The sequence below is a fragment of the Pseudoliparis swirei genome, chromosome 15 (assembly GCF_029220125.1).
Source record: "Pseudoliparis swirei isolate HS2019 ecotype Mariana Trench chromosome 15, NWPU_hadal_v1, whole genome shotgun sequence".
NCBI lineage: Eukaryota > Metazoa > Chordata > Actinopteri > Perciformes > Liparidae > Pseudoliparis > Pseudoliparis swirei.
In genome coordinates, this window is record NC_079402.1 from 3,724,589 (window position 1) to 3,750,995 (window position 26,407).

The 26,407-nt window shown below is 46.1% G+C and overlaps 1 protein-coding gene across 2 annotated transcripts in view; it reads left to right on the plus strand.

Annotated features, from left to right (window-relative positions):
• whrna (whirlin a) overlaps positions 1-23,375 on the plus strand; it is a 145,628-nt gene extending 122,253 nt beyond the window's left edge. For both annotated transcript variants that reach the window (XM_056433340.1, XM_056433342.1), the window contains exons 7-13: positions 5,030-5,242; positions 5,838-6,071; positions 9,361-9,435; positions 11,299-11,836; positions 13,907-14,076; positions 16,395-16,517; positions 21,845-23,375. In XM_056433340.1, coding sequence (XP_056289315.1) covers positions 5,030-5,242; positions 5,838-6,071; positions 9,361-9,435; positions 11,299-11,836; positions 13,907-14,076; positions 16,395-16,517; positions 21,845-22,027 — 1,536 coding nt within the window. In that variant the 3' untranslated portion in view covers positions 22,028-23,375. The remainder of the gene's footprint in view (positions 1-5,029; positions 5,243-5,837; positions 6,072-9,360; positions 9,436-11,298; positions 11,837-13,906; positions 14,077-16,394; positions 16,518-21,844) is intronic.
• The last annotated feature ends 3,032 nt before the right edge of the window (positions 23,376-26,407 follow it).

Here is a 26,407-nt window from a genome sequence, read left to right on the forward strand (position 1 = left end):
GGGGGGGGCATGGCAGGAAGCCATAAAGATAGGAACACAGTAACTCCGTGTACACGGTGTGGTTCACGATGGATTCTCAGGGCCGAGCAATCTTGTGTGTCCAGTCGATGGTTCGTCAGGAACCCAGCGAGGGGTCCGGTGCTCCTCCTCCTCCTCCTCCTCCTCACCGTGCGTCGTATCGTCAATAGAGCTCCCGGAGAGCACGGCCGCTCCTCCTCGTCCTTGGAGAGGATTTTGGATCCCGGCTCTATGATTTCGTCGACCTCGCGTCACGCCGTTTGAAACCAGCGACCGACTGACCTTGCTGCAAATACAGGATGTTTTTTTTTTTTTTTTTTTTTTTTTTTTACAGGATCCTTTGATCTCCCAGACACGCATCGTCAACTTTCCGTGCTACATTAAGCGGAGTTTGGCTCTTTATATATGTATGTTTCTGTACCCACGAGTAAACGTGTTATTGCTAGCTCGTCGTCTTTTAAAGCATAAAACCTGATCGGTTATTTGTCTATTTTATATATTTTTCTGCACAGACTGTGTGTTGGAAAAAGCTAGTTATCTCTCACACAGGCCCCGCCCCTCGACCGGACTACACGAGTAATGCTCTCCTCCAATCACGAGCATGCTTTAAACCCACGGCAAATGTGCACAAGCGTAGCCGGCCAATCAGGACGAGGCTACCCGAATGTGTGCGGACGCCACGTGTCGAATGCCCATTCGTGGCAATATGTGATAAATGCACTTTTCAAAAAAATTTGGGAAAGACGACCCTCGGTTTGATTATCTTTTATTAGAATAAGAGATGCTGTCGTAGCAAAACGAATACAAATGTGTTTATCTGGGATTCTTTACATTAGTTACATCATATACATGAATCAATAATTCTTCAAAATTAAAATGTAATCCTTTAATGTCCTCGCCAAGAAATTAATAATAACAATCTCCCAACATGTCCTTCACATATCTCAGTTTTGTAAATACAGGTGTCTACCAAGCGGTTGAGATGTCACTAAAAGTCGTTAAATATATACCAAAAATGAAATAAAAAATGTTGAATTCCTTTTTTTTTACCATTCAAATTCATTTAACAAAATCTGGAAGCACCTGGAATGTCCTGAGATATGATCACAGAGCTTCTGTCTTTAAGTTTCTGGAGCTCATCTGCATCTTCTTCTATATTCCATCTAGAGATAAACGCTGCGGCCAAAACATTGTGAGGCGGAGCCCCCGCGTACATCCCGAAGCCTTTCGACCGTTTTGACCTTTCATAGCACCAACTACAGCAATACATCGACAAATTGGACTCCCCTAGTTTCCCCTCGGGTGCCTGGAAACACCGCTGCTGCTTCTTCTTCGTGGAATTAGCTGCAACAAGCCGTTACCGGGGATGCATTTCCTCCTTTAAATATATTTTAAGGCCTTTTACAAACCGCTTTGAAGAAAACTTGTGGAATGTGCTCTGGATATCGCTGCTGAGGCTCTCTTTTACTCTTTAAAATAATAATCCATTTTATTCATGTAGTGCTTTTTAAAGTACTCAAATCCACTTTATATTCATACACCGTATTCAGGGTTAAGTCTCTTGCTCAAGGGCACATCGACGAGGGCGGGGATTGAACCGGTGACCCCTCTGATTGAAAGACAGGCCTGCTAACCGCTAACTCAGTCTCTTTTCCCTTGCTTGCCTTTTATTTTGGCGGGGAAGTGCCCTTTTTAGCTTTTATTCAGTCCAGAGAATAGCCATCCGATACCGGCGTTGGATTCATAAGAAGAAGAAGAAGAAGTGTGTGCGTGTGTGTGTGTGTGTGTGTGTGTGTGTGTGTGTCATCATGACGCTCTAGCAGTAGCCACCGATGAGGTTCTTATCAGCTGTTCACACGTCTGTGGACAGATGTTGTGTTACACAGGCTTGAAATCCAAATGAAGACAGAGTGTGTGTGTTCCTGAGCAAAAGGAGGGTAGGAAGTAGGTGGGTAGGAGGTATAGGTGGGTAGGAGGTATAAGTGGGTAGCAAGCAGATGGGTAGGGAGGAGGAGGGTAGAAAGTATAGGCCGGCAGGAAGTAGGCGAGTAGGAAGTATAGGCGGGTAGGAAGTTTAGGCGGGTAGGAAGTATGCGGGTAGAAGTATAGGCGGGTAGGAAGTTATGACGGGTAGGAAGTATAGGCGGGTAGGAAGGTATGGTGGGTAGGAAGTATAGGCGGGTAGGAAGTATGCGGGTAGAAGTATAGGCGGGTAGGAAGTTATGGCGGGTAGGAAGTATAGGCGGGTAGGAAGTATGCGGGTAGGAAGTATGCGGGTAGGAAGTATAGGCAGGTAGGAAGTATGCGGGTCGGAAGTATAGGCGGGTAGGAAGTTTAGGCGGGTAGGAAGTTATGGCGGGTAGGAAGTATGCAGGTAGGAAGTATAGGCGGGTAGGAAGTATGCGGGTAGGAAGTATAGGCGGGTAGGAAGTATGCGGGTAGGAAGTTTAGGCGGGTAGGAAGTTATGACTGGTAGGAAGTATAGGCGGGTAGGAAGTATGCGGGTAGGAAGTATAGGCGGGTAGGTAGTTTAGGCGGGTAGGAAGTTATGGCGGGTAGGAAGTATGCAGGTAGGAAGTATGCGGGTAGGAAGTAGGCGGGTAGGAAGTATGCGGGTAGGAAGTATAGGCAGGTAGGAAGTATGCGGGTAGGAAGTATAGGTGGGTAGGAAGTAGGCGGGTAGGAGCTATAGGCGGGTATAGGAAGTGGAGAAGGAGCTGCAGACATAATAATTGTGTTATGTAATACGTAATATATAATGTATGCTGAGTTTAGCACGTGTCGAGCGTGACACACACACACACACACACACACACACACACTGAAGCGAGGCGGGCGTTTGGAGAAGCTCCTTCTCCCCTTGATGAAGTGGATCAGCGGTCCTCGATAACGATGAGAGCCGATGTGTTCACAATGAGATTGAAGCTTTGTGTGTGTGTGTGTGTGTGTGTGTGTGTGTGTGTGATCGCTATCAGCCGAGGCTGTCGTAGCGGAGCGGGTGCCAGTGATGCCTGTGATCATAACTCTGGCTTCTTCGATGAAAACCTCTCGTGTCGTTCTCGACGCTCCGCCTGGCGATGAGAAGCTAACGCATGTATTCGCCGCTAGAATAAAATGGCGGTATCGTGCACCTCGAGTTTTAAGACCAACATCCGCCACAATCTGTGCCACCGTCGACAGACATGCATTTTTTTTCGCGTTGGCATGGCAATCGTTCCTCTTATTTCTTCTCAGAGGAAAAATGGCTTCAAACACATGTAGAAAAATTATAATAAGTCTTTCTATTTTCAAGCCACTCTTCAATTTAAGAATCTCAGTCACAGAACCAGTAAAATAACTATAATATAAAAGGTCATAAAACTCAACTCAAAGTCATAAACACCTCCCTGAATAAAAAAGTTCTTCTTCTTCTTCTTCTTCTTCTTCTTCTTCTTCTTCTCCAGGCCGACTCTGTTCCCCTTGCTTACCTGCGACTTCTCCACATCTCTTTATTTCCTGTGCAGCGTTGGTCGCCCCCTCTCTCTCTCTCTCTCTCTCTCTCTCTCTCTCTCTCTCTCTCTCCCCCTCTAATTCAATTGCCGTTATTGGCGTGACCGTTGCAACAACAATATTGCCAAAGCATCAAGACACAGCAACAGACAATATACAATTCATATGGATAATAATTATAGTAGGACAGAAATAACTACATTTAAATAAAGTACAGTTGTGTTTCTTGGGACACAATAAAAGATGTGTGTGTGTCTGTGTATCTCTCTCTCTCTCGCTCTCTCTCTCTCTCCCTCTCTCAGTCCCACAGGTCAACTTACTTCACTGTAGCTCATGTTAGAACGCATTTAAAACATAATTGGTCTTCGGTGGTCAATGAGAAGCTTTTCATGCATTTTTTCTTTCTTTTCTCAAAGTAATAAGATGAACATTACTCATCCCGGGGGAAGATTCTGTTCAGAGTGCAAGGAAACTAAATAGAGAAGGGAGGAGGAGGAGGAGGGGAAGGAAGGGAAGGAGGGGAAAGACGGGAAGGAGGTGGAGGCAGGAAGGAAGGAGAAGAAGGAGGGGAAGGAACGGAAGGAAGTGGAGGTGAAGGGAAGGAGATGAAGGAGGGGAAGGAGGTGACCTCTCTCCCATTCTTCCTCTCCTCCCTCTCTCCCATTCTTCCTCTCCTCCCTCTCTCCCGTTCTTCCTCTCCTCCCTCTCTCCCGTTCTTCCTCTCCTCCCTCTCTCCCATTCTTCCTCTGCTCCCACTCTCCCTTTCTTCCTCTCCTCCCTCTCTCCTGTTCTTCCTCTGCTCCCTCTCTCCCGTTCGTCCTCTCCTCCCTCTCTTCCTCTGCTCCCTCTCTCCCTTTCTTCCTCTCCTCCCACTCTCCCTTTCTTCCTCTCCTCCCTCTCTTCCTCTCCTCCCTCTCTCCCGTTCTTGCTCTCCTCCCTCTCTCCCGTTCTTCCTCTCCTCCCTCTCTTCCTCTCCTCCCTCTCTTCCTCTCTTCCTCTCCTCCCTCTCTCCCTTTCTTCCTCTCTTCCTCTCCTCCCTCTCTCCCTTTCTTCCTCTCCTCTTCCCTCTCTCCCGTCACATTAGAATCAGAATCAAAGTTCATTGCAAAGTAGTTTTTAACGTTTCCCTCGTTCTTTCGTGCGTGAAACAAACAATAAGATTTAAGATTAAATGGAATGTAAGCAAAGCAAAGGTCACGAAACAGAAAGATAGAAGATAAAAGTTACATTAAAAGGAGGAAAAAAGAAGAAAAAAGTGTCTGTGCAAAAGTTCAAAGTATAGAGAGATGACACTTCTCCCTTCCACCCTCATCTCCTCCTCCATCCCTCCGTCTCCTCCACCTCTCCCCGTCTCTCTACATCACTGCCTCTGACTCTCTCCTCCTTCTGCTCGTCTCCCTCCGTCACCCCCGCAACGAAACAAAACAAAACAAAGAAGATCGACGACAATAACAAAAGAAGAATACAAAATACAAGAATATGAATAAAATAAAATAAACACATTCTTTTCCTCTCCCTCCAGCCGGGGTTCTACAGAGGCGTGGCGGGCTCTCAGGTGACCCTGTCCAGCCTGGTCAACCAATCGCGCGCCATGCTGGAGGAGCAAGGGCGCCACTTGCTGACGGAGGCCGAGCGCCAGACCATGGGCTACTACGTGGATGAGTACCGCGACGGGCACGTCGGCGTGGAGCAGCTGGTGGTGGCGCTGTTCGAGCTGCTCAACACGCACGCAAAGGTGTGGGGGGGGCGGGGCCTAAGACAGAGTCTCTCTCTCTGTGTGATTGCTGTGAGTTTTCTTTTTAAAGCCCTTTTTTTGAGATCTGAGCGCAGGCTTTCTGCCTTCTGTGTTTACTGTTGACTGTTTTTGTTTCCCCTCTCATTCATCCTCCCCTTTTTATAGCCTCTCTTGATTCTCTGGCGGCAGTCTGCCGTGGTTCAGCTCGTAAAAAAAAAAAAAGACACACAATGGATGAAAGGGCGTTTTATTTCACTCTTCTTAAGTGCATGCGTGTCGTACCGCCGCAGAAAGCTTCTCCGGTACCGATGGCCTCGTTTTTTTTGGGGGGGGGGGGATAGTTTAAAAACTGAGCTTCTGTTTTTTTTTCATTTTAGAGGTTGAAATAACTCTGAAAAATGAAGAAACCTCAGGGGGGGGAACGCTCTCCTCTCACGAATGCAGATTTTCTTCCAATCTCAATTGATTTTTCAGGTTTTTGCAGAGGATTAAAGCGACATTCAAAACAAAGGCTTGAACTAAAACTAGAAATGAGGTGCAACAGAATTGAAAAAGCCTGATTCAGTCCTTGAGGTTTATCTCCCCCCCCCCTCAGTTCTCCCTGCTGTCCGAGGTGCGCGGCCTGGTCACCCCACAGGACCTGGAGCACTTTGACGCGCTGGTGCTGAGGCGGGAGATCCAGGCTCTGAAGGCTCGCCAGGGGGCGGCGGGCGGGGGCGGGGCCGGGGCGCTCCACCCGCCGGACTCCATGTCCGTGGCGTCGTACCCGGACACGCTGACCTCGTCGACGGCCAGCTTCATGACCAACACCACCCTCAGCTCCGCGCGGGTAGGCCAAACTCATTTTTCGGGTGGTGTAAAATGGGGTCGCCTCGGCTGCTGCTGTGTGGTTTCTGGCGTGTTTTGGAAGTGCAGCCACAGTTCAGTCGGGTACACAAACAATGTTGATGGATGGAGGGTTGCTGTTTTCTTTTTTTCTGGTTTGCCTCCCCGTCTGGGTCGTTGAGATGTGTGTGAGTGTGTGAGAGAGAGAGAGAGAGAGAGAGAGAGAGAGTCTCTGCTATGGACTCTGAGGGTCTGACCAATGACACGTTTCATTGGCTTCCTGTTGAGATTGAAAAGTAAATTGACTGACGTTTGAGAAGTTTTATATGTTTTTCCTCCACTTTAATAATAACACCGCTGATGCCCACCTCACCCCCCCCCTACCACCCCCACCCCACAAAATAACCCCCTCCCTCTCCTTCTCCCCCTCTGTAGGAGAGGCTGCTGTGGCTCATAGATATGATGGAGGTAGGAGTCACTGATGAGAGTGATGAGTGCAAACACACACACACACACACACACACACTCAATAAGGGAGCGTGAAGGTCCTCGTGGGCTCCACACACACACACATACACTTGGACTCTCACGTTGGTGTGTGGTGTTGCGGTGGATTTGTTTGCAGTGTTTTTCTCCTTTTCTTGTTTATCTAATATAAGATCATCTTTGAGGATATTGAGAAGAGTCTAATATGTTAAAGTTCTGATCTTATGTGTGTGTGTGTGTGTGTGTGGCGGCAGACTAAACCCTTTTTATGCATCATAGTCATGGAGGGTAATTTTGTTTCTGACCATCATATCCAGCATAGATATGACTCCAGACTCAAATGCAGTTGATTTATTTGTGTTATTGGAGCATTTATTATTATGACTTTTATTTTTTTCATTTGTATAAAACCGGTGGATAGATACACATGCGGCAAACACTTCCACAGCAAATATGACGGTGTGTAAATGTCCCAGCACCGAGTGTTTGGTTGTGGGTAAAAACGACGGACTGCTGAGATGAACACACACATACACACACACACACACACACGCACACACAGACACCCACTAACCAGTCTCTTTCCTTCAGATGCATCAGATCGATTTTCTTTGCCTCCCCTATGGAGAAGCAATATTTTAATCTGGGGGAAAGCGTGCATGTGTGTGTGTGTGTGTGTGTGTCTGTGTGTGTGTGTGTGTGTGTCTTTATTCTCCCTAAAAATGTGTGTGTATCAAAAGTATGCTGTGACTCAAATTTGAAAACTGTGTCCCCACGTGACACATCCTAGTCATGTCCTCACGGGTCTGCGAGTTCAAGTCAGTGTGTGTGTGTGTGTGTCTTTATTGTGTATGTGTGTGTTTGTTTGTGCTGTTTTGGACCCGTGGATGACTGCTAACACTGCTGCATGAAGCGGGTTGGAGAGCATTGTGTTTTGGGTTTGGAGGACAGACCCATGGCAATGCATGTACGCACACACACACACAAACACACACACAGACACACACACACACACACATTATGGAGATGCTGCTTCAGCTTGCTGGACAAACACAGCGTTCAGACTGATAATATACACACATGCTCATTCCAGGTGCAATACCGTGCACTACCTGTCGGCGTCGCCCCGCTATTATCATAATGAAGTCGTATAAATACGCAGTGCCGTCTTTTGACATCTGATGAAGCTTTTAAACCCATAAATCTGACGTATCACTCCAACTATGGCCCCCTTGTGTCACATTTCAACTTCCCACCGACACCTTCCCCTCAGTCGCGTCCCGCCGATGTGCAGTTTCCCATCTGTCGCGCTCGTCTTGAGTCATGTGACCATGAATCACGGCTGCAAGTTGAGCCCAGCTCTTCGATCGAGACTGCGTGTCATTTGTCTTTGAAGATGGCCGCCATGGCGGTTGAAGCGATCACGGCGCCGCCTTAAATCCCTGCTGACGTGAAGCCGAGGAGGCGGAGCCTTAAGAGAAGCCTGAGAGTCGAGAAAATACTGAAGTGACTTGATTTATTCGCTCAGTTCATGGTCTCAATCTCTCGTTTCAAGTCTTCTTCAATACGTTTATACCCAATATGTTTATTTAGTGAACCACTTTAAACCTTTCAAAGTGTGTTTTCAGTTCATAAAAGCTCATTGGAACCTTTTGGTCGCCTCATAACGAATGTGTTATTCAGAGGCCACAAGGCTTTAAAACCCGAGTCACATGTCACATTCCTTATGATGATGTCATTCTCTGACATTAGTCAAACGTGTTGAACACCCCAAATGTTTATTGTTTCCCAAGCACACGACAACCCACGACTTCCTGTAGTGAACATCTGAGGTATTGCCTGATATGGTTTCTGAGACTGAGACGCACACACACACACACACACACACTCACTGTGGATGGTACCGGTCTGTGAGGCCACCGAGGGGTAATTAAGCCCGATTGATGATGCTGGTGTGTTGTTAGGGCAACGTTTCTCTGAACTCACTCTCAGGTCTCCTCTCCTCCTCGCCTCCTCTCCTCCCCTCATCTCCTCTCCTGTGGAGCGGACAAATCCAGCCTCAAACTCAGCTGATGGCTCACTATCGATTTCCCCGGCATGTGTGTTCTGCTCGTGGAAGAAGACGTGATAGCTTGTGTGTGTGTGTGTGTGTGTGTGTGTCGTTGGACTTCTGTATTTGTGAGAACCAATTTGAGTGAGATTTGAGGGTGAGGACATTTCTGGACAACAGATTTGAAAAGTGAGAATATTTTGTTATTATTTTAAGGATATGGATACACTTTTGGTCAGTGGGATAACCATGTGTGTGTGTGTGTGTGTGTGTGTGTGTGTGTGTGTGTGTGTGTGTGTGTGTGTGTGTCAGTTTGCGCGCTCGTGTCTTATTAGCTCGTCTTCCTTATACGTTTTATGATTGACATGGATACCTTCTTTTTTTAGAAGATGTGGAATCTTGTTTGCCATTTGATTTGAGAGAAACGCACATCTGTGTTTAACATCTGCTTCCTCTCTCTCTCTCTCTCCCTCTCTCTCTTTCTCTATTCTATCCCCTCTCTGCTTTCTTTCTGTCTCTTGCTGTCATCACCCTCTCATCTTTCTATCTCTGACCCTCGCATTCTCCTTTTTCCTCCTGTTCTTCTTCTTCTTCATCTCCTTCTTCCTCCTCCCCCTCCTTTTACTTCTTCCTCCTCCTCCTTCTTCGTCTTCTTCTCCCATCTCTTCCTCTTCCTCCTCCTTCTTATTGATCTCCTCCTTCTCCTTCTTCTTCATCTCCTTCTTGATCTCCTCCTTCTTCTTTTTCCTCTTCTCAGAACGACGGCGTGGTGGACAGTAATGACTGGGGTCCTTCGGAGGGTCTGAGCGCGCTGCTGACCGACGTCTCTCTGGTGAGTCGGTGGAAGGGGGGGGGGGGGGGGGGTTAGGGTCAGATGAAGGTGCCTGAGACCGGCGAGCTTTGTATTGGAGTGATACCTCCGAACGAGAAGAAGATAAAGAACGACAAGCAGAGCTCCGTGAGGTCAAGTCAGTCGAGAGTGTCTCCATCTTTCCCTTGAAAGAGAGGAAAGTGACCCCCGACGGGTCCAATTCTCCGTCTCCCTCTCTCCGCAATAGGGAGGAGCTTATACGGTTCGGGTAAAATATATATATTTTTAAAATGTCAGTTTCCAAAGCAACGAGAGATATCGAGACGAGAGGGAAGGAAGCTGTTGGTTCCGCGGGCGTTCGAGGCTTCACCCGCCACTCAGGAACCACCCCTCACACTCCATCATACCCGAGTCCACGTTCCTTCACGCTCATTTGATATCCATGCTCATGCAGCGGGGAGCCACCCGTGTCTCCGTGTTCATCCCACTGTTTCTCACTCCCTTACATGGAAACCCACCATCCCGGCGGAGGCACGTGTGCGACGGTTCGACTCCCTCAAGGCGGCTGTTCTCGTCTCTCTAACCGGTGTCTTGGTTCAACAGGTGTCTGAGTTGTGTGAGTGGGTATTGGAAGAGGAACACTTGGTTTTATACGTTGCCTCAATGTACTTCCCTCTGTAATAAGGGGTTTAGTGTAAGTATACACTATAAGTATCTTTTAAATCACTTTTTTAAACCCATTTTTTTTATAGAACAGCTTTTAAGTGATGTCGTCCTTTTATGCAGGTCTTTGGTTCCCCGAATTTCGTTTGTCTGTTGTTCTTTATTGTGTATTTGTATTTTTCTATTCCATTTGTTTTGCCTTGATTCTCTGTAGAGCAGTTTGTAAACCCTGTTTTTAAAGGTGCTATATTCATACAATTATTATTATTATTACTTATTGAGGGATAAAGTTTCAAATCTGCACATTTAATACCAATTCTTAAATGGTTGTTTCCCTGTATATAGATAAAAATCGACTTTGAGAATTTTGAACTGCGGAGGCAAAAGACGGATAAATCAATCGTCACCAACTTTACTGAATGTCAATTCGAGGTTTTTACTTTTATTGAGGGATAAAGTGTCAAATCTGCACATTTATAATCTATTCTTAAATGGTTGTTACCTTATATGCCTTTACTCATTATTTTCAATGACGTCAATAGCGTAGACCGAGCTCCATTCACCTCCATCGATCTGGGGAGGAAGAGGACGTCATCACCAAATTACTGTAGATACAACGAAAGGTACCCATAATTCGTGTACGGTCATGAGAAACCTGGAAAAGTCTTGGAATTTAGAAAATGCATATTCCCAGGCCTGGAAAAGTCCTTGGAAAAAATATTTAAGAGTTTTGGAAAAGTAAGGAAATGTGTCGTATTCATATGTAAATTTAAGCAGTTTGATTAAAAGAATAAACATGTTTATGAATATTTTTTCTTTCAATCAAACTATTGTGTCATTTAAGGTGTATACTCGTGTATACACCGAGATTTCACCAAATATTTTGGTCATGGAAATTTGGTTTAAAGTCCTGGAAGTCCATTGGTCAACACGAGTATGAACCCTGTGTACCGCAAGTGAGAGAATCAGAACTTTATCCACTTAGAACGACAATGAAGATTACGTAACACCTTGATGTCCTCACGCAAAGGAATATGTCTGCAACTAATCTTGATTAAACTTTATTTTACATTTCTTTAGGACTTCCGACTCAATGGATGACGCCGTTTATGTGAATGAAATGCGATTGTGCCGTCAACAAACGAGTCAGAATCCGAGATCTATAAAACATGTGATTGTTTTCAGGCCTAATCCATGATGAATATAATCCTCTCGCTTCAGGACGACGTTCAGTCCCCCCCCTCCTTCAAGCCTCCGCCCCCACCGGGGGGGGTGCAGAGGCGCCCGACTAGACGAGAGCAGGTCAACAAGTGCCCCTCGTCCGAGTCCTCGCACTCGGGCCTGTACTTCACGGCCCCGGCCTCTCGGGGCCGCGGCAAGGCGCCGGGACACGCCCCCAGGGAGCCGTCTCGGGAGCAAGCGGTCGCCAGAAAGCGAGACCCCCCCCAGAGAGACCCCCCGGTGCCTCCGAAGAGAGACCAGACAACGGCCGCTCAGTTGTCGTCGGTCTCGCAGCATCACATCGGCCCTTTCCCCAGGGTGCGGTCCCCGAAAGCCGTCGCCGCCCCGTCCCCTTCGCCTCCGCCTCCGCTCCCTGCTCCTCCCCCTCCGCCCCCTTCCCTCCCTCTTAACACAGTCTCCATCTCCAAAGCCCCCCTCGCCTCTCCTGGCTCTAAACAGCAGTTTGTCACGGTGGAGGTTCACAGGCCCAACGCGGAGCCCGACTTCAACGAGGTGCGGCCGCTGCCCCAAACCCGAGGTGAGGGGGGGGGGGGGGGAGTCAAATGTGCCAGGGGAGAAGATTTGTTTTGATTTGGGTCCTCAAATTAACAACATGCACATGTATGACTGCAGCTCATTCAAATGAATGACATATAGACAGTGGCAGCTGACCCATAGAAAGCCACAGGGCCTGACCCCACTCACACTTTAACCCTACCAAGGTTCATAGGGGCATCTTAATAAATAAATATGTTCTGTGAGAAGTTATATTTATATATACAGGACTGTCTCAGAAAATTAGAATATTGTGATAAAGTTCTTTATTTTCTGTAATGCAATTTAAAAAACAAAAATGTCATGCATTCTGGATTCATTACAAATCAACTGAAATATTGCAAGCCTTTTATTCTTTTAATATTGCTGATCATGGCTTACAGCTTAAGAAAACTCAAATATCCTATCTCTAAATATTAGAATATCATGAAAAAGTATACTAGTAGGGTATTAAACAAATAACTTGAATTGTCTAATTAACTCGAAACACCTGCAAGGGTTTCCTGAGCCTTGACAAACACTCAGCTGTTATAAATCTTTTTTTTTACTTGGTCTGAGGAAATATTCAAATTTTATGAGATAGGATTTTAGAGTTTTCTTAAGCTGTAAGCCATAATCAGCAATATTAAAAGAATAAAAGGCTTGCAATATTTCAGTTGATTTGTAATGAATCCAGAATGCATGACATTTTTGTTTTTTTAATTGCATTACAGAAAATAAAGAACTTTATCACAATATTCTAATTTTCTGAGACAGTCCTGTATATATATATGTGTGTGTATATATAATTAAAGAGAGAAAAGCAGTGGGTGGGCCAAATAAATAAATATATATATATGTATATATATGTGATTCATATTATACAATATTAATATTGTATATTTTGTGGTATTTATATATCATATTATACTGAATGTTATTATAAAATATATATATATTTGTATGGGTATATATATATATATTAAAATACTGAATTGTATGAATAGGATGTCCTTATGTCAGTGTTGGAATAAATGTTAAATATTTAACTACAACTTTTTTGGCATTAAATAATACTGGGATGTTTGCTGAAATTGATTGGATGGTCCTCTCAAAAGAAATTCCACCAGCCGCCAGTGAATATAGATGTATTAAATATATTTAATTCATTATTAACGTTCACTGTCTGTAATAAAATGTGGAAATGTGCGTGATATGTTGTGTAAGTACATCTAATTTTCCCCAATATTTATTTGCTTGGGCTTATTTAGCTGAAATAACCCAGAACACTGTATGATTTCCACTGTTTATAAGCCATCACTAATCTTAATAAGCTTTTAATCTTGTATCAATCTTAAAATCTGATAATTTTTCAGGACGGATCTAAAAATATGTTGGTTTTTGTGTCTTCCAGTTTAAATAGAAATCAGGTCAAACATATACAGGACTGTCTCAGAAAATTAGAATATTGTGATGAAGTTCTTTATTTTCTGTAATGCAATTAAAAAAACAAAAATGTCATGCATTCTGGATTCATTACAAATCAACTGAAATATTGCAAGCCTTTTATTCTGATTTATTGCTGATTATGGTTTACAGCTTAAGAAAACTCAAATATCCTATCTCTAAATATTAGAATATCATGAAAAAGTATACTAGTAGGGTATTAAACAAATCACTTGAATTGTCTAATTAACTCGAAACACCTGCAAGGGTTTCCTGAGCCTTGACAAACACTCAGCTGTTATAAATCTTTTTTTTTACTTGGTCTGAGGAAATATTAAAATTTTATGAGATAGGATTTTAGAGTTTTCTTAAGCTGTAAGCCATAATCAGCAATATTAAAAGAATAAAAGGCTTGCAATATTTCAGTTGATTTGTAATGAATCCAGAATGCATGACATTTTTGTTTTTTTAATTGCATTACAGAAAATAAAGAACTTTATCACAATATTCTAATTTTCTGTGACAGTCCTGTATATATATATATTTTTATGTTAATGTTGGTTTGCTTCCATATGAAAAAGATTTAAAGGCACACGTCACCATGTCACATCTGCCCGTTTACACGCAGGTGGCGCCCTGTCTCAGCTGTCAGACAGCGGCCAGACCCTCAGTGAGGACTGCGGGGTGGACATAGCCGAGTCAGGATACATCAGCAAAGACAGCAGCAGCCCCCATTCCTCACGCACACGCCTCCCCCGAGACCCCCTGGGGGGCGGCGGGGGAAACCCCTCCAAACCGGTGAGGGGGGTCACTCCAAACGGCTGACAGACAAACATGGACGATGGATGAGTGGAGTCATTGTAATAACTTAGGGGGGTGTGTGTGTCCTTGAACCTCTATGCCGGTGGGGACTTCGACCTGACTGCACACAGTATCCCGAGTCCCCACTCGACACCTCCTAGTCAAGTCCTCACGGGGCTGCGAGTTCAGGTGTGTGTGTGTGTGTGTGTACTTCTGTATTTGTGAGAACCAATTTAAGTGCGATTTGAGGGTTAGGACGTTTCTGGAAAGCAGATTTTGAAAAGTTATTATTTTAAGGATTTTTGAATATTAAAGATATTTTGGAGAGTAGACATTTTTAGGGTTATTGAGTTACTCTGTTTTAAAAATATAGTGATAATTTGCTTTTTAAATAAGGGTAGAGGGTCCATCACTATGTCTGTTTGGGTCCTCACAATTATATTGAAGTACAGCTGTGTGCGTCATTTGAAGAAACACCCTCCGATAAATGGTTGTGCTTTATTCTAACCTAACCTCGATCTCTTCTCTCCTCCCTCTGTTTCTGCTCACACAGACTGTCTCTTTGTTCCACTCATGTCTTTATTCCATTCATTCATGCCCCTTCATTCCCTCACATGCTGCATCTTTTATTTTTCGACGCTCGATCGCTTGTCGCGTTATGAAAAAGCTCTCAAAGCGTTTCCCCTGGTTCTTATTGATTGATGGAAAAGGAATAACAAGTAAGGACGGGAGTGAACTGATTGTTAGGCTGTTCGATTGGGTCTCCGTTATTAGGAGTGATTAGGCGGGAATGTGACGGCGGAATCGACTTCTGCCTCATTTCACTGCGACGGAGCGAAGTGTTTACATTCAGACGGCTGAAGAGAACAACGACGTGCTCACGATAATGTCTCCCAAATACTCCTCAAGAATACGTTTCTGTTCAAGCCATGTTCTAGTCTATACACACAGAACAATAATGGTCCTTAAATGGTTCTTTCAAAGGCTTTGTGGTTCTACGAAGAACCAGCACCTACTGAACAACCATTTATTTTCTTTTGAGGCACCTTTATAGGTTCTTTGAAGAACTCTTTTAGGAAATGGTTCTTTAAAGAACCCTGGTTTGAAAGGTTCTTTGTGGATCCAGAAATGGTGCCTTAAAGAACCATGTTTTGAAGGTTCTTTGAGACACCGTTATAGGTTCTTTGAAGAACTCTTTAAGGAAATGGTTCTTTAGAGAACCCTGGTTTGAAAGGTTCCTTTTGGAAATAGAAATGGTTCCTCAAAGAACCATGTTTAAAGGTTCTTTGAGACACCTTTATAGGTTCTTTGAAGAACTATCTAAGGAAATGGTTCTTTAAAGAACCCTGGTTTGAAATGTTCTTTGTGGATCCAGAAATGGTGCCTTAAAGAACCATTTGTTGAAGGTTCTTTGAGAGACCTTTATAGGTTCTTTGAAGAACTCTTTAAGGAAATGGTTCTTTAAAGAACCCTGGTTTTAAAGGTTCTTTGTGGAACCAGAAATGATGCCTTAAATAACCACTTGTTGAAGGTTCTTTGAGAGACCTTTAGAGGTTCTTTGAAGAACAATATAAGGAAATGGTTCTTTAAAGAACCCTGGTTTGAAAGGTTCCTTTTGGAAACAGAAATGGTTCCTTAAAGAACCATGTTTTGAAGGTTCTTTGAGACACCATTATAGGTTATTTGAACAACTCTTTAAGGAAATGGTTCTTTAAAGAACCCTGGTTTGAAAGGTTCTTTGTGGAACCAGAAATGGTTCTTCCATGGCATCACTCTGAAGAACCATGTTTGGTGCCAGATGGCTCCTTCATGTTTCTGTGTGTAGTTATCAGTCAAATCACGCAACTGGGCAGTAATGACCTTCAGGTTCCGATGGAACGCTGCAGTGAAGCTCAACCTCTTAACCCGCTTGACCTCCATTGATACGTCTTATGAACATACGCCTCAGATTAACATTCAGATGAAAAGAACCCCTCAAGGAGAAAGGGGTCCCCCAATTATAAAAGCCAAGCTTCATGACTAATTTACAATTTAAATTGAGTGCAAATAGATTTATTTTGTCCTCTGAAGTTTGAAGCCGTCGGAGGACATGATTATATAAATTGTGATCGAATATGCATGAATATTAATAAAGTCTATGTGCTCAGTGAACACAACGCTCGGCCCACAAGCAGAAGAAATAATTGCACAAAAAAAGGGAAGAAGACCTCGGGAGGTTCCGTATTGTTATTATGAATATAATTAGTTTTGTGAGTAGGCATAACTAATGTTCTTCTGATTTGATAACTCGTGCTCCTCTCTCTCTCTCCCTTCAGCCGGGGCTGTTGGAGCCCACCTCCACACTCGTGAGGGTGGCAAAAAGTGCCAGCACTCTGGGTATCGCCATTGAAGGCGGAGCCAACACCCGCCAGCCGCTGCCACGGATCGTCACGATACAGGTGAGTCGGGATGATGATGAAGAAAGATGATGTTTGAGAAATGATAGCCCGACTGGGATCTCACCTCTACTTATTAGAGAAGCGCTTCGTAAGATCCTCCAACATGCTCCAAACAGTAGGGGGCAGTGTTTTCACCTCTAACTAATGCTAAAGCCACACAATCTCGATGCACAATTTTTTTAATTAGCTAATAATGAACAGCAGGGCAATAATATGCAAAATTAGACCAATCTGATCTTAAACATTGCACCTTTAACCCCGACCCGTATAAGCATGCAGCTTTCAGGGATCGTACGGTCAGGGAAAACCTGGAGAAGTCATGGAAATTTAAAATGGTTTATTTCCACGCCTGGGAAAGTTCTGATTAAAAAAAAAGTTTTAAATAATTAATATGCTTTTTTAATTAATGACGCTCAAAATATAAGCCGGCATACGCTCTTTCATACTCGCAGCGTAAATTGTCCGCGTTGCAAGTGAACGCACCTTAACTTGAAAAGACATAAATGTTTATTCTTTTAATCGAAACTATTGTCTCTTATTCATTTGAGTTATTTAAGGTTATATCCTGTATGCTTTGGAATTCTCATTGTTCGATTAAATACAAAATATTCACTTTTTAAACTGAGATTTCAAAAAAGTTTTGGTCATGGAAATTTGGTTTAACGTCGTGAAAATTAATCGGTCAACATGTGTATAAACCCTGATTAATATGCTCCTTGTATTGTTGGATGTTTTTATTATATCCTGGGTTCCTTCTTTAATTTGTTCCCTTCCAGGTGGGATTTTACAACCGCACCTATTCCTATGGCTGCACACACTGCCGCTGAACTCCCAATGAGATGTCTGCTATATTTAGTCCTTGCCGTTACATTAATGGCCGCCATGAAAAGGCTCGACGGCCCCCCCGAGACTCCGGCAATTAGTGTGTGAGGCGGTCGGTGAAACGTTGATGTTTAACGTTCACGTTGAGTGAGCGATGAGGTCGACTCGAGCTGCGCTTTTTAAAAATGTGTATATACGTGTATATACGTTGAAAAAATAGTGGAAGCTCAGATGTTGTGGTTCTGAGTGTGATCCGAACACCCTGATCCTCATGGGCTGTTATTACCGAGGCTGTCAGCCGCGGCAATTTGCAAGTCAACAAAAGCGTTGCGTTAGCATAGCATCTGTAGCGCTAATCATCTCCTGGCCACAGAGGAAAGCGGGGAGTTACAATTTTAAAGATCGCCGCGGGCCCCGCGACCCGGTTCGGAGCTCATCTGTCACCCCCCCCCCCCCCCCCCCCCCGTCGGTGGCTGAAATCAATAGAAGAAAGAAGAAAAAGAAGAAGGAGAAGAAAGCCGAGCCGCTGATTGCGAAGCGGAGAGGGATAACAAGGATGAAAATCAGCACATTCAAAATCAAAGAGTTGCTGTGGGAAGGGAAAAAAGGGGGGGGGGGGCGAGTGCGAGTGAAGGGTGCAAGAAGAAGTTAATAAGGAGAGGAGGAACGACAGATGGGGAAGCGGAGGTCTGGTGCTGAAGGGACTGAAGTAAAGATGTGTTTTCTTTCCCCAGAAAGATCACAGTCGTACCGATCAGTTGTCAAGATAGAAATCCTCAAACACAGCCGGGGGGCCGGGGTCCGGGTTCTCCTCATTGTTCTACGTTCCTCCGCTCCGAGGGAACAGAACGCAGAATCACAAACTCACGGCTACAAACTGATACCTGTGGTGTTATAGCTGCGTTATTACAGCCATTGTGGGATTTATGTATTCCTCCTTGAGCTCTTCAGGAGAGGAAAGCCTTGAAGCCCCCCCCCCCCCCCCCCCGTCCATCACCGAGAATAACAAAACAGAGAAACTACTGAAATATGAAAGAGCAAATTCAGCCGAGGATCGTCGGAGATGAAGCCACCGAGACGGATCCGCCCAGAACCGATGGCTCTAAACCTCACAGGCAGCCCCGAGTGCAGCGGGGAATAGCAAAAAAGGGAATCGGCGCCGTCTCCCCCTGAGGAGTTCCAGGGAGGCTGCCGGGAAAGAAGGTTACGATTATTTCGACGAGCTCATTTTTTAGTGCAAGTTAAAGTTCATTTTGTAGACCCTTCGGAGAATTAGATCGACGTTTAAGTCGAGTTTAAGTTCCTGATTACAGCTTCGCACCTTTTGGGATCCCATAGATGTCATCCAGAAGTGAGAAACGTGAAAACGTTGCTCCGTCACCCGGGGAAAGAAAGCTAACTCGAGGTTATTAGACCCTCGAGCAAGGCACACACACAACCGACCATCTGGGGGTTGGGAGCGGCTCGCATCCCATCAAAGCCCCGGACGGTATCGCCTCTGCACATCGCTGCTTCCTGTCAGAGTCTCTCGCCGCTTCCAGTCTCTCGCCTCGAGTCGCCTCCCTCGTTGCCGCTGAGGGCGAAGTGCAGACGACCCGCCGCCGCCGGCCCGAAGCTAACGGCTCGTTATCGCCGCCGCCTCCGCCTCCCCGGGGTCACGGCGACCCCAGAGCGCTTCGCCGGCGGCTCGGTAATTGTCGGCGGCTCAGTAAGAGAGGGAGGTCGCAGGTAGTGATGTCAGCTGTCAGAGGAGGAGGAGGAGGAGGAGGAGGAGGACACAAGTGCTATAAGTCAATTGTCATGTTTGAATTTAGTTTAGAGCATCGTTCCAGTTGCCAGGATACAATGTCGGCATTGTAGAGATTTCTGCAGCTTACCAGAGACATGCAGGGTTCATGGAAAACCTGGAGAAGTCATGGAACTTTAAAATGGATATTTACAGTCCTGGAAAATCCTTATTTTAATTTAATACCAAAATGTTTTGGAAAAATCATGGAAATGTGTTAATTTACGCAGTTTGACTAAAAGAATGAAGAAGAAGAAGGAGGAGGAGAATGCGAGGGGCAGAGAGAGATAGAAAGAGGAGAGGGTGATGAAAGCAAGAAGAGACAGAAAGAACGCAGGGAGGGGATAGAAGAGAGAGAGAAGAAGAAGAAGAAGAACACTATTGTCTCTCATTCATTTCAGGTTATATACTCGAGTTTCACAAAATGTTTAGTCATGGAAATTTGGTTTAAAGTTCTGTAAATCCATTTGTCGAGTATGAGAGGGAGGGATGGAGGATGGGCCAAACAAACAAACAAACAAACAAACAAACGTAAACACTGGCGTGCTAGCTACGTAGCGTAGGTCTGCTAACGGCGCTTTTAATTTATTCGCGGTCGTTACTGCGCGTGACGTTATTGTGTTAATGTGGAGTCACCTGACATGACGCACACTGTGTCTGGCAGCGGCAACGGAGGCGACTCATCCACGGCGGGACGGGTATAATGAACCGGCCCCTCTCTTTGGTCCTGAAGCCCTCCCGACCCCCTCCCCCCACCCCCCTCCTATCAGATTGAAGGGAGGGAGAGAACGCCGGTCACGGGCTCCATCACGCCTCTCTGTCCTGTGGGCATGTCATGAGGACGAGCACGGTGATGGGGGGGGGGCAGGAGGAGGAGGGGGGCTTCAGGACCAAAGAGAGGGGATGGGGAGGGGGGGGCGAGGGGGGGGGGGCTTCAGGACCAAAGAGAGGGGATGGGGAGGGGGGGGGGGGCGTTCGATCTCACCGCCAAGGAGGAGTGAGACCTCAGTCAACATCATTTGTCCTGTTAGTGTCACAGGGTGTCAATAACAGACAAGTGGGGAGTGTGACAACCAATTACTGCAGAGCCGTGTGTGTGTGTGTGTGTGTGTGTGTGTGTGTGTGTGTGTGTGTGTGTGTGTGTGTGTGTGTGTGTCACATTTATGGCGAAAGAAAGGATCTCAGACTCCGGTAAACATGTTTTGCTCTGAGCTACAGAGACAAGTGGTTTATTTTGTACAATCACAAATTACAAACTCCCCTCAGAGGGCTTTACAACCCGGACACATCCGACCTCCCTGACCTTTGACCTCACATCGGATCAGGAACGACTCCAAAGAAATAGAAGAAAAAAAACTTTAACATGGAAAACAAGTGAATAACCCTTGAGGAGAGCAACAGAGGAGGATCCCTCTCCAGGGTGGACAGGAGAATAGACGTCATGTGACCAGAGTTACATCAACACATTCTAGGAATATGACAGAAATAATCAGATTCGTTGTAACGGTAGACTTTCTTAATCTCCTAATCCGTGAGCGTTGCTTGTCATATATATACGCCTCTACGCGAGACCGCCGCTTTTTTACTTTTTTAGAAAGGCCAAAGGGGTTCGGCCTCTCAGTCAAAGCAACCAATCACAGGACTGTGTGGATTTCATCATGAATTCATACGCTAACTATTAGAATCAATGCGCTGATCGTGAATCCAGATGATTTGTGTATTCTTTGGCAGTTCCCTGTGTGTGTCTCACTATTCTGATGACTTCCTGACTCACCATCAGTTACATCGATGTTTTTCTCCAAAGCAACGTACAATCATTTGACATTCATCGACACAGGGAGGAACTCAGGGTTAAGCGTCTTGCTCAGTGGTCCCAAAACTAAGGCCCGCGGGCCGGATACGGCCCTCCTCCACATTTGGCCCCCTGAACAATACCAGAGACGCATTATGATTTTCTTTTTCATTCTGGCCACGCAAATCCTCGACTTTTTTCTGTGAAGGACCCAGAGAGAGGTATTTGGTTATTATTTGTTGCATAAATAGTGTAATTTATTATTATTATTTTGTGAAGATCCCGGAAAGGATTATTAATATTTGGTTATGTGGCTTTCTGGAAAACAATACATGTTTACATGTAGGCACCCCTGCGATCTTTTTCTGTTACAAACTGACCCCGCCCCCCATCGGAGAAGGAAACCGTTATGTGGCCCTCACAGGAAAAAGCTTGGGGTCGGTCTTGCTCAAGGGCACATAGACTAGGGCAGGGGGATTGAACCACCAACCTCCTGATAGAAAGACAGACCTGCTAACCACTGACCCACAGACGCCCATTTCAAACCACCACAAGAGGCACAGGAGTGCAGCATCACCTGTCACCTGTCAGTCATCACTCTGGGTTCGTTTGTTTGTTTAATAAGTCAAACCAGAGACGAGGCTCCATGAACTCCAAATGTATTCAAATGTATTCAAATCAGGGCTTTCTGATTCTTTTTCACGCTTTATCTTGACATTGATTTTACAAAAACAGATAATTTTAAGGTCCGAGCGAAGTGTTCCACTCACAAGTTGATGAGCTCGGCACGTTCTCTCGTCGCCGTGGCGATGACCGCGACGCGAGCGGTCGGCCCGTTGCGTTTGCATCAACGCTCACTAAAAGTGTTTGGAGGTTCGGTCCTCCCGCAACTCTCACCGCCTCTCCATCTCTCTCCCCGTCTCTCAGAGGGGGGGCTCGGCTCACAACTGCGGGCAGCTGAAGGTCGGCCAGGTGATCCTGGAGGTCAACGGGGTTTCCATGAGGAGCCGTGAGCACAGGGACGCCGCGCGCCTCATCGCCGAGGCCTTCAAGACCACAGAGAGGGACCACGTGGACTTCCTGGTGACCGACTTCAACGTGGCGCTATAGCCGGGTCGGGTGGAGGAGAGAGGCGTTCGAGGACCACGAGGGAAGAGGAAACGGGAGACGTCTGTTGTTATAAACGGCACAACTCTTTTCAACGGACGCAAAGACGAACCACCGACTGCTCACAGAAACATGACGGTTCTTCAGAGGGACGCCGTAGAAGAACCGATGTTGGTTCTACAAAGAACCTTTCAGACCAGGGTTCTTTAAAGAACCATTACTTGAAAGGGTTCTTCAAATAACCTATTAAGGTGTCTCCAAGATCCTTCAAAAAATGGTTCTTTAAAGAACCGTTTCCTTAAATAGGTCTTCAAAGAACCGTCAAGAAATGGTTCTTTATGTCACAATTTCTGGTTCTACAAGGAACCTTTCAAACCAGGGTTCATTAAAGAACCATTTCCTTAAAGAGTTATTTAAAGAACCTTTAAAATGGTTCTTAAAGGCACCATTTATGGTTCCACAAAGAACCTTTAAAACCAGGGTTCTTTAAAGAAACCATTTCCTTAAATAGTTCTTAAAAGAACATATAAAGAACCTTCAAAAAATGGTTCTTTAAGTCACAATTTCCGGTTCCACAATAGTTCTTCAAAGAACCCATAAAGGTGTCTCAAAGAACCTTCAAAACATGGTTATTAAGGCACCATTTATGGTTCAACAAAGAACCTTTAAAACCAGGGTTCTTTAAAGAAACCATTTCCTTAAATAGTTCATAAAAGAACATATAAAGAACCTTCAAAAAATTGTTCTTTAAGTCACAATTTCTGGTTCCACAATAGTTCTTCAAAGAACCCATAAATGTGTCTCAAAGAACCTTCAAAACATGGTTATTAAGGCACTATTTATGGTTCCACCAAGAACCTTTAAAACCAGGGTTCTTTAAAGAACAATTTCCTTAAACAGTTCTTCAAAGAACTTATCAATGTTCCTCAAACTGAAGAATGGATCTTCAGCAGGTGATGGTTCTTCGTAGAACCACAACGCCTCTTAAAGAACCATTTAAGAACCCTTATTGTTCTGTGTGTGATCTCCGAGCCCTTCTAGAACGCCACCCCCTGATTCTGGATCCCCCCCCCCCCCCCCCTGTGACACCGTATGCACTAGAGACGTGCGCCTGGTCCTCTGATCCCTCCGGACAGGAAGTCCTCGTGTCACGAAGGCGTCCCATTGGTCCGTCACGTCTTATTTATCTTTTTTTTGTTGCTTCGAGAGACTTTATCCGCGCTCGACTTTACGAGCTTTTGGATTTGAAAACAATTGTACAAATGAACAAATGTAGATACAGATGCATATATACTGTTCACATAAAGATAGTCCTATATGATCTATATAAAAAATAAAAAATAAAATCTTGCATTATGAATATATTGATGATATATTTCAAAAGACGATGATAATTTCCGGACCCCCCTGGTGGTGTCGGGAAGTACAACATCACTTCATCATATTTGTTTCATGAGACATTAAAAAAAAGGGACTTTTATTCTGGAAATCCACACAAATCACTTCCTGTTTCCTTTCCCACTTCTCCACCTGCATCTGTGTTATTTGAGACTAACATCCACACTTTAAAACCAGCTGAATTTAGAGATGCACTGTAGTCATGGTTCCCCCGGTAAGATTTTCATGTTCATAATCCATAATTTTGGAATAAAGCGTGAATATGAACGCTTTATTGTGGAGGTTCTCTCAAATCCCTCCGGTCTTCTCCCCCTCGGACCGCTCAGCTTTTTGCTTCGGCTCGTCTGAATAAGAATTGATGTTTTTTTAAAATTTCATTAATTGTATTCACCCTGGGTGGGGGGGGGGGGGGGGGAGGGGGAGGGGCTTGTTTAATCCATGCTCCAGTGCAGCGATTACGCTGGAGAGGGGCGGAGCGAGACATTTAGAGGACGACCCTGCCAAAAGATTTGAGAGAAACTCTCACACACACACATTGTATCCTCTTATGGGGGGGAGGAAGTAATTAGGAGATAAGCAATCAGGTGGAGGGAGAGAGGGATGGAGCGAGAGGCAGGAGGAGGATGGAGGATAAGGGGGGGCGAGAGAGAGAGAGAGACACAACATCAAAAGATGCAGATGAGACGTGATTGGCGGCGAGATGATTCCCGTGAAGAGGATGCACGGCGAGGAGCTTCCTCCTCGCGTCACGCCACCAGAGTTACGAGGCACGTGGGGAAATGAAGTCATTGGACTAATTAATCCAGGTGTTCTCTGTGTGGATGTGAGCTGTGTTTGTGTGTGTGTGTGTGTGTGTGTGTGTGTGTGTGTGTGTGTGGATGTGAGCTGTGTTTGTGTGTGTGTGATTTCGTTTTTCAGCACATCTGTGCCCCAGCTGTATGTCTTCAAAATGTCATCCGAGTAAAAAACTGCTAATACCCACATCCTGTGTACCTGTATAACGCCAAATTATGATATTGTAGCGACCCTGGGTCAGGAACGCTACGAGACGTAGATGGCTTATAGGGTGTTTATTCAAGGAACATAGAACAAGCTACTGTTGGCCGTAGCCTACGCCAAAACCACAGCAAAACGCCGTGAAAGTCTCCCAACCAGCTTCACGTCTGCTCCGGGTCATAGCTCTGCTCCGAACGGCGTAACACAACAACACACACACAACAACATCACTCGCTGTCCAATCACAGACACGCCTCACAGCTACCAGCTCGTGAGACGTTCACTTACATCCTGAACATAACATTTCCCTCAGTCCGTTACACTACCCTCCCCCCACAAAGTCCCTCGCCCCCGAGGGGGCAAACAAAGTCTCTTAGGTGGCCAGGGGCCCTGCGGTTCCTCTGAGGCTGCCGTCGGCGCTGGGGAGAGGGAAAAGGGGTTGAGGGGACGCTGGGACCAAGGGCAGGGGATGGGAAGGGAGGGGCGGGGCCAGGGACACTAAGAGCCTGTGAAGGATCGGGCGAAAGGCTGGGCCCATTGGGAAGGGTTTGGGGGGTAGTCTGGGCTGAGTCCAGGGTTCCCCGTGCCCCAGGCTCTTGTCCTGATGGGGTGGATGTGCCCCGGTAGGGGGCCAGCCTGTCTCGATGCAGAGCGACTTTCCTTCCTCGTGGTGGCAGTTGGACCCTGTACACCACCTCTCCAAGTCTCTCCAGGACTCGGCAGGGCCCCACCCACTCACTATCGAGCTTTGGGCACCTGCCCTTCTTCCTCTGAGGGCTATACACCCAGACCAGCTCTCCGACTTCAAAACGTCGTCCTCTGACGTGCACATCGTAGTTCCTCTTTTGCCTTACGCCCGCACTGCGCATCTGGTTCCTGGCAAACTCGTGGGCCGACTCCAAGCGGTCCTGGAGTTTCCGAGCATAGTCGAGCCCCGGGGGACCCAGGGCGTCAGGAGGTTTCCCATCATCATCTCCCTTGGCGTCCGGATTTCTCTGCCGAGCATGAGAAGGGCAGGAGAGCAGGAAGTGGAGTCCTGCACCGCAGACCTGTAAGCCATCAGCACCAGAGGCACGTGGTCGTCCCAGTCGCGTTGATGTTTAGCTGCCACAATGGCCAGCTGTTGTGCCAGCGTGCGGTTGAATCTCTCGACCAGCCCATCGCTCTGTGGATGGACGGGTGTAGTGCGGGTCTTGTGGGATCCCAGTTTGTCACACATGGCGGCGAAGACACGGGACTCAAAGTTTCTGCCCTGATCTGTGTGGATGACTTCAGGGGCCCCAAATCTGCTGAACATTCCCCCCACCAGAGCATCCACAATCGTCTCCGCCTCCTGGTTCGGCATGCAGTACGCTTCGGGCCACTTAGTAAAATAGTCCATGGCAGTGAGGATGTAACGGTTGCCCCTCTCTGAGTGAGGAAACGGTCCAAGAACATCAATCCCCACCCTCTCCATGGGACATCCAGCCGGAAACTGCTGGAGCTGGGCGTGAGATCTGTCTGCAGGGCCTTTCTTCGCTGTGCAGCTGTCGCAGCGGCGGCAGTAGTCCTCCACATCCCGCCTATGTTGGCCCCAGTAGAACCCCTGGCGGAGGCGACGGAGGGTCTTCGTAACGCCGAAGTGACCAGATCCCGGAGCTCCATGCATTGCCCGCAGCACTGTCTCTCTCAGAGCCCTGGGCACCACCACTTGCCACCGTGTCTCTCCAGTCGCCGGCTCTTTCCACCCCCTCTGCAGGACACCATCACGCAGTCGCAGGGCTTGAAAAGTTGACCAGAGTCCCTTTGTGGCTCGAGAACACATGGTAACCTCTCCCCAAGGTGGTCGCTGTTGGGATCCCACCCAAGCGAGCACTGGCCTTATGTCGACATCCTCTTCCTGTTTGCACCCCCACTCTGCTGCGTCCACAGCTGTCAGTCCATGGCCCGCTGGCGTGCCCACCGGTCCCACGGCAGCACATTTCACACCAGGTTGCAGCCGCTCTTCTT